The 14,760-nt window shown below is 41.5% G+C and overlaps 1 protein-coding gene across 1 annotated transcript in view; it reads left to right on the plus strand.

Moving 5' to 3' along the window:
* Positions 1-14,760, plus strand: part of rftn2 (raftlin family member 2) — a 43,946-nt gene that overhangs the window by 22,037 nt on the left and 7,149 nt on the right. The window contains exons 3-7 of the mRNA XM_088352195.1: positions 1,912-2,020; positions 4,466-4,643; positions 6,922-7,140; positions 10,411-10,517; positions 12,538-12,641. Coding sequence (XP_088208321.1) covers positions 1,912-2,020; positions 4,466-4,643; positions 6,922-7,140; positions 10,411-10,517; positions 12,538-12,641 — 717 coding nt within the window. The remainder of the gene's footprint in view (positions 1-1,911; positions 2,021-4,465; positions 4,644-6,921; positions 7,141-10,410; positions 10,518-12,537; positions 12,642-14,760) is intronic.

The following is a 14,760-nucleotide window of genomic DNA, read 5'->3' on the forward strand; positions in this document are numbered from 1 at the left end:
TGAGGGCAAATAATGCACAGATATTGTCAACATAAAATATAGGTTATTCATATGCTATAGAATAGAAGTGTCTTTTAAGCTTAGATTTCAACATTTCCACTGAGGTTGCAGATCGAATTTCTGGGGGAAGAGCATTCCACAGCACCAAGGCCCGAATGGAGAAGGCTCTCGAACCTGCGGATTTCTTCTTGGCTCTTGGGATCACGAGTAGACCAGCGTTTTCAGAGCAAAGGCTCCGGACTGGAACATAGGGAGAAATTAAATCAGAAAGATATATGAGGGAGCAAGTCCATGCCTGATTTGGTATATTACCAACAGAACCTTAAAATCACATCTTAAGCTAACAGGGAGCCAATGCAGGTTAGCTAAAATCAGGGTCATGTGATCAAACTTTCTTGTCTTTGTTAAAAGCCTCGCTGCAGCATTTTGTACCAGCTGAAGGCTCTTGATTTTGGACTTTGGGAGACCGGAGAGTAGTGCATTACAGTCATCGAGATGGGAAGTCACAAACCCGTAAATTATAATCTCTGCATCCGACTGAGATAGCAAAGGGCGAATTTTAGCAATATTGCGAAGATGGAAAAAAGCTGTTCTAGTAATATTCTTAACATGATTTTGAAAGCACAGATCGGGGTGAAATATGACACCTAAATTTTTGACTGAGTCACTCTGGGTGATATTACATTTGTCAATGTTCAGAGCCGTTTTTGAGAACAAGTCACGGCATTTAAATGGACCAATAATTAACATTTCGGTCTTTTCAGGCTGCAAGAAGTTGAGTGACATCCATCTTTTTATCTCAGTGAGGCAGGCCTCCAAATTTCCACAGTTTAGTGTGGCAGATTCCTCCATCTGAAGATATAGTTGAGTGTCATCTTCGTAGCAATGAAAACTGATATTATACTTGGGAATAATATCCCCTAATGGAAGCAATAAATGCTGAAAAGAAGGGGGCCAAGTACAGAACCCTGCGGAACACCACAGCTGTAATCGCAGCAAAAGGTGGCACTACAAAGCTATAACTCAATGGGGCTGAATCATTTTGAACACCCACTTTTTCGTTTTTTATTTGTTAAGTTCCACTTCATGATTGCGTCCCACTAATTGTTTTTGCTTTACAAGAAATGACAGTTTTTTATCTTCATGTCTGAAGTCTGAAATGTGGCAAAAGGTCACAAAGTACAAGGGGGCCAAATAGTTTCGCAAGCCACTGTACTTCGATTAACCCCAATAAAACGTATACTTACGACACCCCTTCATAAAAGCCCAATCGAAATTACCCTCAAGACGACGAACCTACCGTCTAAGAGTATACGACTGTAACAAAATAAAAACTATAGATCTACAATAACAACCCAGAATTGCAGTTGAATGAATGGTATTCATTGTCCTTATACAAACCTTATACTAACCCTAAGTACAACAAAATTGGAGGGCTTTTTCTTTCAGTTTGACGACAACACAAAAATACATTTGTTATGTTGCAATCTGGCACTATTCTCCACAGTAAAGTTGCTCTGGCACTGTAAATTAGAAATGTAAGACCCACATTTTACATGACACAGCCCTTATTCGCATTTTTTTCCGCCGGAGTAGTAAATATATGCTCGTCTTCTTCATTTCTGTCTTGAACGGTCACATGATGCGAAGCACGTGAGATAAAAAACTGAAAATGGCGCAGCTGAAAATGGCGTCAGATATGGGGGCAGAGGTCAGTCAAGGGCAGTTGGGTCCTGGTGTAAAATGTAAGAAATGGATGTGAATTTCCAAAAATGTTATTAATAATGTGTTACAGTACTCGTTACCAAGGTGTTCCAGGTTTGTCCCAACACTGTGACCACATTAGTAAATGTATGGATGAATTTTCCACCGGTTGCCTATTCTAATGTTATCCATCTTTTACAAATGAAGTCAACAGACGGCGTCCATGTGCCACAGCGTACCTGTGCTAAAGGTGGAGGAATGGCCGCTACCAGGAGACTCGCTGACCAGTGACATTGTCCGGGCGCTGATTGACAGGGTGAGGAAAATAACTTTAATTTTCATTTGACAATAAATTTACAAAACTAGTTTGGAACTGTCATCTAATATCCTTTCATTGTCGTTCCATTGTAAGATACAATGTCTAGCGAAAGTGTTGAGCTGAACGCAAAACATTTGGCGTAAGAGTAACACTGCATAGCACCCTGAAAACACCATCCCCACTGTCAAACATGGTGGTGGCAGCATCATGTTCAGCAGGGACTGGGAAGCTCATTAGAGTCTATGGAAAGATGGATGGAGCCAAATACAGGGCAGAATCTGCAAGAGACCTGAGAATAGGACGCAGGTTTACCCACCAGCAAGACTGAGACCCTAAACATAAAGCAAAATCTACAATGTAATGGTTTAAAACTATAAAGGTGTTAAAAGGGCTAAGGCTAGGTCCAGACCTATAGCATTTGCGGAAAGATTTGAAAAATGCTGTGTACGTATAATCACTATTAAACCTTAAGGAATTTGAGTTGTTTTACAAGGAGGAATAGGCAACTATTTCTGTTTCAAGGTGTGTCAAATCAAGTCATGTTTATTTGTGACGCCCTTAATCACAAGGAGTCTCAAAGGGCTGCACATATCAAAGACTACTGCAAACTACAGACTATTATGACAACACCCCCTGATCTAAAACCTACATGAGGACAAGGAAAAACTCAAAAACATCAAGTCAAGTCATGTTTATTTGTGGGCCCCCCTAATCACAGAGTCTCAAAGGGCTGCACATATCAAAGATTACTGCAAACTACAGACTATTATGACAACATCCCCTGATCTAAAACCTACATGAGGACAAGGAAAAACTCAAAAACATCAAGTCAAGTCATGTTTATTTGTGGGCCCCCCTAATCACAAAGAGTCTCAAAGGGCTGCACATATCAAAGATTACTGCAAACTACAGACTATTATGACAACATCCCCTGATCTAAAACCTACATGAGGACAAGGAAAAACTCAAAAACATCAAGTCAAGTCATGTTTATTTGTGGGCCCCCCTAATCACAAAGAGTCTCAAAGGGCTGCACATATCAAAGATTACTGCAAACTACAGACTATTATGACAACATCCCCTGATCTAAAACCTACATGAGGACAAGGAAAAACTCAAAAACATCAAGTCAAGTCATGTTTATTTGTGGGCCCCCCTAATCACAAAGAGTCTCAAAGGGCTGCACATATCAAAGATTACTGCAAACTACAGACTATTATGACAACATCCCCTGATCTAAAACCTACATGAGGACAAGGAACAACTCAAAAACTTCAAGTCATGTTTATTCGTGACGCCCTTAATCACAAAGAGTCTCAAAGGGCTGCACAGATCAATGGTTATCCTGGAAGGGGGGGTTGCTTCATGTGCAATCCCTTTTCAAGGTTTCTTCATTTTCCTCATGCTCAGGTTTTGAGTTTTCCCTTGCCCTCATGTAGGTGGTAGATCAAGGGATGTGTCATAATAGTCTGTGGTCTGTGCAGCCCTTGGAGACTCCTTGTGATCAAGGACGTCTCAAATACACGTGGGTTGACTTGACTTAAGGATTTTTGAGTTTTTCCTTGCCCTCATGTAGGTATTAGATCAGGGGATGGTCTAATAATAGTCTGTAGTTTTCAATAATCTGTGGTCTGTGCAGCTCTTTGAGACTCCTTGTGATTAAGGGCATCACAAATAAACATGACTTGACATGGACTACCTTATATGCGGTCCCTTCATTTCTTCATTTTCCTCATTCTAAGGTTTTTGAGGTTTCCCTGGCCCTCATGTAAGTTTTAAATCAGGGGATGGTGTAATAATAGTTTGTAGTTTGCACTTGTCTGTGGTCTGTGCAGCCCTTTGAGAGTATCACAAATAAACATGACTTGACTGAGGTTTTGAGTTTTTCCTTGCCCTTATGTAGGTTTTAGATCAGGGGATGGTGTCATAATAGTCTGTAGTTTGCGATAATCTGTGGTCTGTGCAGCCTTTTGAGACTCCTTGTGATTCAGGGGGTCACAAATAAACATGACTTGACTTCAGGTTTTGAGTTTTCCCTTGCCCTCATGTAGGTTTTAGATCAGGGGATGGTGTCATTGTGGCATGTGCAGTCCTTTGAGACATTTTGTGCATAAGGGCTTTAGAAATAAACATGACTTGACGAGAGACATACCCCCAAAAACTTCAAAGTATTACCCCAAACTTGGCCAGTATTTTGGCAACATCTACTTTTCATGTTTTTTTGTGTGCAAAATATTAAATTTTGGATGCGTATGGTTTGTTCTACGATTGTATCTCACATGTTTTTGATTTTTAGTTTTTGTTTATCTAAGTTTGAGGCCTGTTGTCCGGACTTTTGCAAGACACTGTAAAGAAATGTGTGACATCATTTTTTTCCGATTTTAATGAGACGTCAATAACTTTAATTGTTTTTTGGGGTGGGGGTTTTTTTCTCCTCTCAAGGTGAACAGCAGTGCCCGTGGCGGGGTCCGTTTTGTGGCCTCCGTTCTCCAGCAAGTGTCCGTGCTGAGCAACAGCAGTCGGCCCCACAGTCCAAAGAAGGGCCCCCGTTCACCCCCACACTCCCCCCCTCGGACCCCCCCAGGGGACCGGGAACCGGAGGAGAACACGTACAGTACAGGTGAGTTTTTTTTTTCGTAGTTTGCACAAGGGTGCGACTTATATGTGAAACGATTGACGCATTATCATGTCTGTGAGTGACATTTCTAGCACCGGTATATTATTTCACATGTTATTTTCTCATTGAACCACAAGAGGGCGCTCCAGGTCTTTGTCGATGGCGTCCTTTCGGCAAAGTAAATGTTTTCAACTTGCTCAAAATAATTTAAAAAGTGATAGTGGTGTGCTAGAGGGCGGGTATTTCACGCATGATATTTTCATACTCAACTATATGTGGGAAGTTGTTAACACACTATTACCATCAGGGTTGGGTAGGGTTACTTTAACTGGATTACTTTCAATTACCGTATTTTCCGCACTATAAGGCGCACCTAAAAGCCTTTAGTTTTTTCAAAAGCTGACCATGCGCCTTATAATACAGTGCGCCTTATATATGGATCAATATTAAGTCGCAAAGTCTTGCAACTAAGGCAAGCAGCCGCCGACTCGATTTTCCCCCGAAGGCGAAGTCGTCCGCGGTGTATGCTGGGACTTATATACCGGCGTTTCATTTCCTAACTAATGTGTCAATCATCATTTGAATCAGTCACTATTGGCTAAAGTTATTCGGAGGTAAAGGGGGCGGATCATTTTTATCATTTACAGGCTCGCGTAGGCTAAAGGGGCGAAACAAAGCCTGCAATTGGCCAAAAAACATGAACGTGAATCACACGTTGGGTTGCACTACGGCATAGAGAAAACATTTTTTACTATTCTGTATTTGTAAATATTTTACTCTCTTGGATTTACTACACTCACGGTTGTAAGAAGACCATGGTTACGTATCATTATTGAACGTGATGGCTGCAAGAGAACTTAGGTGAGCTATGCGGATTTATATTTTCCCGGTATCTTGTTTTAGAACGATCTTGATGTTTCTGTGATGAGTCTATTTTTAAACTACATTAAACTACAATAAGTTGGACTGAACTATCTGACTGTTTTGTCGACGTTCCCATTGTAGCGCCTTATAATCCGGTGCGCCTTATGTATGGAAAATATAGGACCAAAAACTATTTTTTTGGGGTGCGCCCTATAACCCGGTGCGCCTTATAATGAGGAAAATACGGTACTTTTGGATGACTCCAATACCAAATATGCTAATAAAAGACAAAATAAACTAAATATGAATAAAATGATGACTCCCAACACGTGGTAAGCTTTCTCTCCTGGCTTTGATCTCTTTGATCTCCGGCAAAACTAACATAAAATGCGACAGAAACAAAATTTAATTCATATTTAGTTTCTTTTGTCTTTTATTAGCATATTTGATATTGAAGTAATCCAAAAGTCATTGAAAGTAATCCAGTTAAAGTAACCCTACCCAACCCTGAATTTACCGTTATATCATTTCACATGTTGTTTCACACCAAACCACTAGAGGGACATCCAGGCCTGTGTTGATCATTTCAACATTGCTGGCAATTCATAAAAGAACTGAGCAGCAAAAAGAAAGTTGAGTTAGCAGGAAGTGGAGGTGACGATGAGTCTGACGTAGGCGACATAAAGCAGGAGAAGGAAGTAGCTTATAATAAACCGTAAATTCCGGGACTATAGAGCGCACCTGATTATAAACCGCGCCCGCCACTTTGTAGGCGGATCGCCACTTTTGTACTTACACATGCCGCACCTTTATTTAAGCCGCGGGCGCCCGCATCAAACTTGTGACATAATCACAAGTTTAATCCAGACCTGGCTGTAGGTTCCGCGATTGTAACCTTTTTTTTGGTTTGAACAAGTTTATTGACACTAATAATAGCAAACAAACTAAATAGATAGTACACGATCATAAAACCACAGTTGGCATCATTAAAGGAAAATGATACCCGTAATTATCGTATGATGCAGACTTGTAAAGTCCGGGTCCCGTTGAAAGTAATCCAAGGAAAATAAATGTATATTTCCAAAGTTAAGGGTAAGAAAAATATATATCCACTATTGTCCGCTGCAACAACAAACAGATCTACCGGTAAGTCAGCTTTACCCCACTTCCCATCAGCCCGCGTTTGCACCGCCCCTTCTTTTTGATTGGCCCGTGGAACACATAACAGAATAAGTCTTCATAAAAAGTAGCGGCTTATAGTCCAGAATTTACGGTACATGTTTTTTTTTCCTTCTTAATTATAGATTTTTTTGGGCTGGTGCGACTTATACTCCGGAGCGACTTATAGTCTGGAAAATACGCCAATTGTTTATATTTTCCTGAGGTTTCTCATCAAACTGACACCATTTCATTTTAGACATGAGACTCCTGGTGTTTTTCCACTCCTGGGTTCCGGGCTGCGCCCCTTTGGACTCCTTGGCGTGCCGGTACCACCAGGGGGCGTTGTCCATGCGGGTTTCCAGGAAGGGCCAGGTGGTAAGCGCCCTGGAGGCCGACTGGCTGGAGCTGACGGCGGCCTACTATCGCAAAGGATGGTCCCTGGTAGACTCTTTCGTCTACTGGGACACACCAAAAGGTCTGCGCCCCTTTCTGATCCCTGCATGAAGCCAATAGTTCTAATAGGGGGTTTAGGGCTGCAACAACAAATCAAGAAAACTAGATAGTTAAAAGCATTTGCAACTTATTCAATCAATTGTTGTGCCGTGCGATTTATGAGCCACCAAGCGCTTAAAGTCAATGTGCGTAAGAGTGCATTGAGTTTTGTTGTGACGTCGAGGGTTGCAGTACCACTTTAGTCCTGCGCCTCGTGACTGTGTTCATAGATAAGTATCTTACATTTTAAAAATTGCATCGTTACAAACAAAAAACAGTCAGACACTACAAAGTTTATGATTTTCAAGGGAACAGAAAGTGCTACAGAAATACAGGAGAAATACAGACGCTGCCTTAAAAAAGAGACGGACGATCGTTCGTAAGTTGAATTTGTTCCTCAGATGCTTCAGTGCTATATAAGTATGTTTAAGGCTTGTATACCAAACCTGTATTGTTTTGAAACTGAAAAATAAATTAAATTTAACTTACTTTTGGAAGATGAGCTTCAACATTAGGCGACTTCTTCCTCCGTGGTAAAAAGTAGCCGAAAAAAAGCGATCCAACCATTTTCTCAACCGCATCAAGCTTTCTTATTCCACTTTCACTTCAAAAGAAACTGCTCGCCTCTTCTTTACACTTTACACCAACCGTATTGAATGAATGCACGAGATAATTAAACAAGAAAAATGTCAAAGTTCTTAGCGCACTGGAGATACAGTATAGTATGTTTATACACGAACCAGGAAGTAGAAGTCGTATTTCTTCTTCGGGGTGGATGCTGGGTGAGCTCTCACAGCGCCACACGCCAGTAGTGGCGGAAAGGAGTACTACAGTACTGTACTCGGAATAAGGTGCACAATACCACACTAACTGGCAATGTCCGGATATTTTTCGATATCACGAAAAAAAACGTTCTTATCTACCGTTTTTCGTAATTTGAATGTTTGTAAGTCTGCAAATAAATAACAAACGGATAAAATAGTTGGTGGGCGGGTTTTTTTTTTATATGTCTTAACCACCTTGGTGTTAGGGCCACCCTTTCCTGTGGTGTGTCTTGGGCAAGAACAGCCTGGTGGCACCCATCCCTCTCCAGGCCACCCAAAATAAAAATAATAATGCCATGTTTAACTCAACACAAGAGGTATATTCTTACACATTGGGGGATGTTTATCACATTCAAGGATTCATTCTAAAAAAAAAAACAAATTCGTTGTGTGAGAATTCTCCCACCGTGGTCCGTGTCGTAAGAGGCGGCTAAAGTGGAGGGAGCGAGGGGAATGAGGATCCTACCTTCTATCTTCACTCCCTAAGAGACAGCGAGGCAAAGAAAAGGGGGCGGGAGACCGAAATGTCCCGCAAACCCTAGTTATAGGGTCACTAAATATGAGAGGTTGTGGAAGTAAAGCGACTGAGTGGAAGAAAGAGGAGGGGCGGGAGACCGAAAGATCCCAAGTTATAGGGTCACTAAATGTGAGAGGATGTGGAAGTAAAGCGACTAAGTGGAAGAAAGAGGAGATCAGAAGGATGATGACTAAAAGGAAGGTTGATGTGTTAGCCTTGAGTGAAACAAAGATGTTTTAATAGTCATTTTCATAATACAAATTGCATCATCAGACTCATTACCACTTGCTTATTCCAATAGATTTTTCCTCGTTGCTGCATGAAAAGCGTAATTAAAAAATGCTTTTACTAGGAATAATTGAAATACGAATTCCATAATTGAACTCGTTAACGGTTGCTGACGGATAATTTTGCTTATTTTCATTTTTTTTTTTCATGTTGCTACAGGAAGAACAAAAAATACAAATATGGCTTTACATGTTTTACTAATGAATGTTGTATAATTGTAAATTGAATTTAAATTTTTACTAGTAACACAAGTTCAGTATTTGTGTTAGTTTATAAATCTTTAATATTACCAGTGTCTGAAATCACGTCTGCTCGGACGCCCAGGCATGCATCTTTTACGTCGGGCGTACAACTTATAAAAATTCTCCGCCCGGGTGGCTGACAACTTTCTCCCAAAAATAAATATATTTAAAAAAAAAAAAAAAAAAGATTTTTTTCAAATCAAACGTTTGCATTATTCCGATTTCGAAATCTTCGTTCATTTTGGAAATTTCGAAATTTCGTTTCGTTTGGTAATTTGCATACTCGGCAGCCAATCAGAAGCTTGCATCAAATAACGTGCTTCCGGACTTTCCCGAACGTTAAAAGGTCGTGCATTTACATGTCATTTTTCAAAGTACGCGCACAGAAAACACAAAAAAAGGGATAAGTGGTTAGGAATCAAGCCAAAGCCTCAGAAGAAAGATTCAAAAGAAGCGAACAAAATGTATGACGCTACAAAACGTAAACGTACATTAAAAGCATCGTGGAAAGAGGAGTTCACGTGGCTTGTAGCAGACGAGGCAACGCAAACATTGCATGAATGAAGATGAGTCAATACAGGTACATTCTGATGGCAGATAAAAAACATGCGATGAATGTAATAAGTAGATTTATAATAAACTTTTTCGAGCGTTATAAGGTCCTGAATTTGCATATCATTTTCCTAAGTAGACGCAGAGAGAACGGAAGAAAAATGGAGAAGTGGTTAGGAATCAAGCCAAAACCTCAGCCCCGGAAGAAAGATTCAAAAGAAGCTGACAAAATTGATGACGCTACAAAACGTAAACGTATATTAAAAGCATGGGGGAAAGAGGAGTTCACGTGGCTTGTAGCAGACGAGGCAACGCAAACATTGCATGAATGAAGATGAGTAAATACAGGTACATCCTGATGGCAGATGGAAAACAGCAATGTCATATACATGCAATCAATGTTATAAGTAGATTTATGATAAACTCAATTTTAAAGTGTTGTTCTGTTATATATTCTGATGATCAATCCTTAATACCTTGCAACAACAGGTTTTCAAGTTGTGAAAAACGGGGCAGGCAACTTTATGGCTAAAATAATTCAATTATCTGCCACAAGGGAAAGATTTTTCTGTGGATTTCTGATGTCTATAGCTGTCAGTGGGAATGAATAAGTTAAAAATCCGATTTATTGACGCATCGGTTATTAAAATAATCGCTAGTTGCAGCCCTAAGACGGGATTCGCGCATACAAATCCGGCACTTCCTGTTGTGACTGTGGCTGCGTCTATTTTGAGTGCGACCTCATTCGACTTCCTATTCGACTTGCATGCTTATTCTGTAAAAATGGTGGCGGAGATTTCTCGAGGTGATGACTATTGTTTGGGTTTCAGGCGAACCCGTGCCGCGGTCTCTGGAGGGACTTTTTGTGTACGAGGAGAAGAGCACCGCGCCGCCTGCCAATGACACCGTCGTGGTGGAGCAGTGGACCGTCATAGAGGTTCGGGAGGAATATTTTTGGGGGGGTTTTGCAAATAGGCGCAGTCAGATCGACAAATAGAGTATTACCTCAATTAAAACGTGAAAATTCTGCACAGAGATGATGTCCTTGCTACTGAGAGTATACGTCTATAAAGAAAAATAATATAGGTCTACCAGTAAAAACACAGAATCTTTATTGTCATTAGAACAAAAAATAGGAAGGCTTTCCTTTTAATGTAAGAAAGCGATTTAGAAAGCGGCTGGCTAACTGCACACTAGCCTGGCTTACTGCACACTAGCATCGGTATCCTCCGATTGAGCTAGGTCTATAGGACTGTTAAAATGCAACCAATCCTGAATGTACTAGTTTTCCACGAGTCGTAGCTCCCTGGTCATCCGTTTCACAGGTGGCGGATCTGCCGTTGGTGAGATACAGGGGCAGTTTGTGAGAGTTGTTACGAACCATAGCTGTAGTAGGCTAGACCTGCAGGCTTCTCTCTCGACGCGGCCTCAGTTTCGTACTGAACCCGATAACAATCCACGGAGCACCCGCCTGGTGATCAACATTTCTTTGCGCTCTTCTGACTTTCCTGAGAGTCCGATTTAATGTATGAATTTATTTTCAATGTAACGAGGCTCTAATGCTACTAGCTGCCGCCATGCTTAGCAGTTTGTTTTTGGGGCTACATTGACTAAATTGATAAATATTGGCATTTAGGAACACAAAGTGCCCAAGCTTTGAGGGACTGATTTGGGTCCTTCTGCTAGTGATAGACTACGTACTCTGCTTGGTAACCAATTTAGGGTTAATATTTAGGGTTAATATAATGAGTCAAAAATTTAACTAAATGTACTCCATCGAAAACGGTCTTCTTCTGAAGTCCTTTAGCTTTCTCCTATTGGCCATCTTCTCCCCGCATAATGGTGTGCCGGCTCCTCCCATGGGCGTGCCAAGGAAGCCCAACGTGGGCTTCACAATCTCATAGACGAGCGTCTTGATGTCTGGAACATTCTGTGTCAGCACACTCACGCGTCCTGTTATCAATAGAACTCGACAAAATATTATGCATTTGGAACAGCCTGCCCTGTCATTGAACTAAAGCCCACTCAGTGAAAATCTTCATTGCATTATGAGTCAATCGTATAAAATCCTTTATAATCAAATGTATAAAATCCTTCAATACATATATATAAATATATATATATTTTTTTAATTTTTAAATATATATATATAACTTTTTTTAGTAATACAAGTTTATGAGAGGGCAGCAAGGCGGCGCAGTGGTTAGCGCGTGTGCGGCATAGTTCTGAGGTCGTGGGAACCTCCAGCTCCCGGCCTTACTGTGCGGAGTTTGTATGTTCTCCCCGTGCTTGCGTGGGTTTCCTCCGGGCACTCCGGTTTCCTCCCACATTCCAAAAACATGCATTTCAGGTGAATTGGCCGGTCCAAATTGTCCCTAGGTATGACTGAGCGAGTGAGTTGTCTGTCCCCGTGTGCCTTGCGATTGGCTGGCAACCAGTCCAGGGTGTCCCCTGCCCACTGCCCGATGATTGCTGGGATGGGGTCCAGCATCCCCGCGACCCTACTGAGGATAAGCGGTGCAGCTGATGAGATGAGATGAGAAGTTTATGAGACTCTGGCGGGACTAACTAAACCATAGCAGCCCGCCGGAGACATTCAATAGTCTGGGAAATGCTGGAGTTATCCAATCCTGGTCCTCGAGGGCCCCATGTCCTATATGTTTTTGGAAGTTTCCCTTTTTAAACTGCAAAATATTGTACGGAGCTTGTGCAGAGAAGCAAAATCCTGTCATTTGGTCGAGTAACCCCCTCATAATCATGAATGCAGAACAAGTTACATTTATTTTTATAGACCTTAATCACAAAATGTCTCGAAGGTCTGCACAGGTTCCAATTACGCCATCCCCTGATCTTGAACCAACATGCGGGAAAGGAAAAACTCAAAACCTCAGCACGGGGAAAATAAGAAACTTTTTTTTTTTAATTTACAGAATTTTGTGGCATCTTTGTTTGCGCAGGGATCCAGCGTGAAGACTGACTACGGGCCGCTACTTCACACTCTGGCGGAGTTTGGCTGGCTTTTGACGTGCGTGCTGCCCACCCCCATCATACGGCACGACAGGTAACAAAGTGTACACGATAGCTCGGATTCTATTGGATGATTTACGGTATTTTTCGGACTATAGGTCGCAGTTTTATTCATAGTTTGGCCAGGGTGTGACTTATACTTCGGTGAGACTCATATGTGAAATTATGAACTCATAATTTTACCATTGAGTTTTGAATTTTTATTACCGATACTGGATATCCCTCGACATGTTATTTTCACACCAAACCGCGAGGGGGCGCTCTTGGCCTGTGTTGATAATTTCAACCGTGACGTTAAAGCGGACCTCCGTGACCTACTGGAAGATGTTTACCTTTTAAAAGGGTCACCGAGGTTTAGTATTCAGCCCGACCTGACCCGCGTCGCAGGTATATCAACCCAAACCCGCCCAAACCCGACAGATTAGCTTGATTTGATAACCGATTCCAAAATGAACCCGGAGCTTCAATTTGCCGCCAAAGTAAACACCAAGCTTCACCTCGGCCGTGGCTACTGCAGCGCCTAAATGAACGGTCTGGCGCAAAATTGCGCATCTCGGCGGTGTGCAGTAAACAAAAGTGAAACCGAAAAAAATGACACCGAAAAGAAAATCCTATTCTGCAGATTACAAGATGCAACTCGTGAAAGGTTTGCCCAAAAAGCAGAAAGAAAGTTTGTAAAACTTAAGCTATTGGCAAGAAGCGTCAATGACGTCTGACGTGAGGGAGGTGGAAGGAGGAAGCCGCACATCTTTTACCCCAACACCGAAGATGAAAATTTCTTTGGATTTAGCGATTTGGAGTTAAACTGATAGTTTGGTCAGCTCTTTCTTCATCTTAATAATAATAATAATAATAATTAATTTCCTTTGTATTGTCATTCTTTATAACAATGTACACAGAACGAAATGTCGATACATCTGACCCGAAAAAATAATTACTTGAGTAAAAGTAAGTGATGCTGTGTAGATCTTCAACACTAAAAATGGGGAAAAAAAACAGCGCGAGAGAGAAGCCCAACCTGCCCATCTTAATGATTGACATTTTAAACCCAAAGTTCGGGCCTAAGCTCTTACCTCTCCCAAGGATGAAGATTTGAATGGATTCAGGGATTTGGAGTGAAGTTAATAGTTCATTATGCTAGTTATCTGAATATGTCTGAATATGCATTTCCAAGGTATGCAAGTACATGCAAGTATATTGTGTTCTCTATTTTGTTCATATTTTCAATCGCCTTTCAAGATGACATGCATGTTTTTGGTGTTGGATTTTATCAAATAAATTACCCCCAAAAATGCAACTCATACATGTTTTTTTCTTTTTAATCATGCAGTCTGGCTGGTGCGACTTATAGTCCAAAAATGCGGTAATTCGACCTGCCACGAATTTCTGAGTATGTCAAAAAAAGCAAGTCTGTAGCTCATTTCTATTAATAGTTATGTTTTCTTCTTTCCACCACTAGAGAGCAGTAAAGGTGTAAAAGAACTGATATCCAGTCTGGTTCCATGTTAAAGACAATATTGTGCAGGATCGTTTCAGAACCAGTTTGATCCATCCTGATGTTATTACCCACTGGTTGGTAGCCGGGACTGGGAGAGCAAGGTGTGGTCGGGGTTGGAAACGAGTTGTAAGCCAGGATGGGAGAGCAGACGTGGTCGGGATCAAAAACTGATCGTAATTTGGAACGGGGGGGCAGACGTGGTCAAGATCAAACCAGGTCGTAGCGGGAGACAAACAGGAGCAAAAAACGGGACAGGCGTGAGTCAGGGTCGAAAAAAGGCTTGCCTTGAAACAGGGATTCACAGACGGACTGACAAAACAGGATTGACAGGACAAGATTTAAATAGTGGGAAGCCAATCTGTCAAAAAGCTGCAGCCGGCGCCACACGGGCGGGGCCAATTGGGCGCCATGGCAACCGTGACTGAATGAGCAAATAATGTTCAGGTTTTTGTTTTTTTTTTGCTAGCTATCTGGCTACCTTTTTTAGGTTTGTATTTGATTATCTTTAGCTCAGGAGGTAGAGCGCTTGTTTTGGGATCAAGAGATTGCAGGTTCGATTCCCGGCTCCTCCGTGTTATATGTTGAAGTGTCCTTGGGCAAGACACTGAATCTCTAATGCCCCCAATAAGCAGGTCGGCGCCTTGCATGGCTGCAT

The sequence above is a fragment of the Urocampus carinirostris genome, chromosome 14, assembly GCF_059441175.1.
Source record: "Urocampus carinirostris isolate Australia breed hairy pipefish chromosome 14, RoL_Ucar_1.0, whole genome shotgun sequence".
Classification (NCBI taxonomy): domain Eukaryota; kingdom Metazoa; phylum Chordata; class Actinopteri; order Syngnathiformes; family Syngnathidae; genus Urocampus; species Urocampus carinirostris.